This window comes from Alligator sinensis, unplaced genomic scaffold (assembly GCF_000455745.1).
Source record: "Alligator sinensis unplaced genomic scaffold, ASM45574v1 scaffold599_1, whole genome shotgun sequence".
NCBI lineage: Eukaryota > Metazoa > Chordata > Crocodylia > Alligatoridae > Alligator > Alligator sinensis.
This window is the reverse complement of record NW_005841968.1, coordinates 464724-466605: the sequence shown is the minus strand read 5'-3', so window position 1 is coordinate 466605 and position 1882 is coordinate 464724. Positions and strand designations below refer to the sequence as shown.

The following is a 1882-nucleotide window of genomic DNA, read 5'->3' as shown; positions in this document are numbered from 1 at the left end:
CAGGAATATCTTATTTCTTTCAGTATCTTCTAATTTATGGAACAAATGAGGTTGAGGTCCTCAACCTTGTTCAGAATCCAAGAGCCTGATTCATTCCTTGAGCACCATCCATTCAGTGAATTGAATGAGGTAGAGGTCCTGCATAAAAAATAGTGTAATCATGTCCTTAAAAATATAGCTAGAGAGAGGATAAGGGTGTACTTGCTGTCTGCCAAGAACTGGAGTGTGCACTCTTACTGGGTTTAACATACCCTTTTGTATATTTGGGTACAATGATTACAAACTAAAACCCTGTAGCAAAGTTTTGTATTTGATTATTCTCTTTTTAAAAGTTTCTCTGTCACTGAAGAGACTATAGAGTTGCAGAATGCAACAGAGAGAAAGTAAATGGTAAAGAGAAATCACAGAAGCTATACACTTGCTTCCAAGGACAATTTAAGGCAGTTTGCTGATAGTTTATTTTTCTCTTTCCTTTGTTCCTCTATTCTCCTTTTCCTGATGCAGGCAAGAATGTGTAGCTACAGAAGAGAACCCTCAAGTGTTTTTCTGCTGCTGTGAGGGGAACTATTGCAATGAGAAATTTACTCACTTACCTGAAGTAACTGGTCCAGAAGGTAAGTGACTCATTTTGGAGGAAATAAAAAAAATCCGTTCGATAATCCTTGACTTAGCTGTGCCACGACCTTGAATTGTTGGGTACTTGACAAGCAAGAAATCTGATTGAATATGAAGGATGCTTTGGGTTACAAAGTTTTGGAAGTTTGTCAGCTAAATTTTTTTGACATAGCATTTTTTTTTTAAAACATGCTGTTGTCATCTTTTGAGCAGAGAGCATTGTACAGAAACCTTGTATATCTTTTATTAAAGAAAAATATCCTTTTTACAGTGCAGGCTTAGAGTGAACTGTTAAAAATTAAAACAGAATAACCCTTTTGTAATAGGAAAATAATTAAAACTTTATATGTATGTTCAGATGATCTGGCAGAAGTCTCTTGAGTTTTTTTTCCTGGTTAAAAAAACCCAACAAACTTACCCAGAGACCCCTGGACAAACATTCAAATACTGAGCCCATGAAGAGCAGAGAGCTTGCAGCGCTGATGCTGCGCAACCAGGGGGCCCCTATGCCCACAGATCAGCCCTGGTTGACTGGCCCAGGTTGCTCAGGGTCGGCTTGTCTCTCCTAGAAGCACAATGTCTCCTAGAAACTCTTCTGGGAGTGATTTAACCCTAGTTATCCCCAGGTTATTTTTCTCCCAGAGCAGCTATTTTTCTTCTGGGAGAAAAATCATGAATGTCTATACACTCGTGTTTTCTACTGGAAGAGCAGCAACTCTTAGTGGAAAGTGAATGTCTGAAGTGGCAAGTGAATGTCTGAACTCATGCAGTGTAGGATAAAAACCAGATCCTCAAGAAGTATGTAGCACTACACTGTTTTCAGTGGGAGCTAGGCATCCAAATAACATAGAAGATCTAGTTAACTGTCCAACTTAACTAACTTCCAGTATATTTTAGTAGCTCAGGTGATTATACTGGCAAATGTGATGTTTTTCATCCTTTGTGACTTTGCTAAATGGGACAGATAATAGCTGGAGTTTGCTGGAGTGATAGTTCTTCTAAATTCTATTTTCTTTTAAACAGCCCAGTAACATTTTAATAGTAGATATATATCCTTCTGATAGGATGGCTTAAGGAAATCTATAACTGGTATCTTATATTTGCTATTGACTTTTAAAACATTCTTCACAAACCTGTATAGAATTCTGTTTTTTTCTGATTGTTATGAAGTTTTCCAGATCTTTTCCATGAAGCTTTTAATTGTCAATGTGTTTATTATCTCTTGTTGTCAGTGTACACTGAGCAACCTCAGAATTGAAAAAAAGTC

The 1882-nt window shown here is 37.2% G+C and overlaps 1 protein-coding gene across 2 annotated transcripts in view; it reads left to right on the top strand.

Annotated features, from left to right (window-relative positions):
• Positions 1 to 1882, top strand: part of ACVR2B (activin A receptor type 2B) — a 138290-nt gene that overhangs the window by 110204 nt on the left and 26204 nt on the right. For both annotated transcript variants that reach the window (XM_025200452.1, XM_025200453.1), the window contains exon 3: positions 505 to 614. In XM_025200452.1, the coding sequence (XP_025056237.1) occupies positions 505 to 614 (110 nt within the window). The remainder of the gene's footprint in view (positions 1 to 504; positions 615 to 1882) is intronic.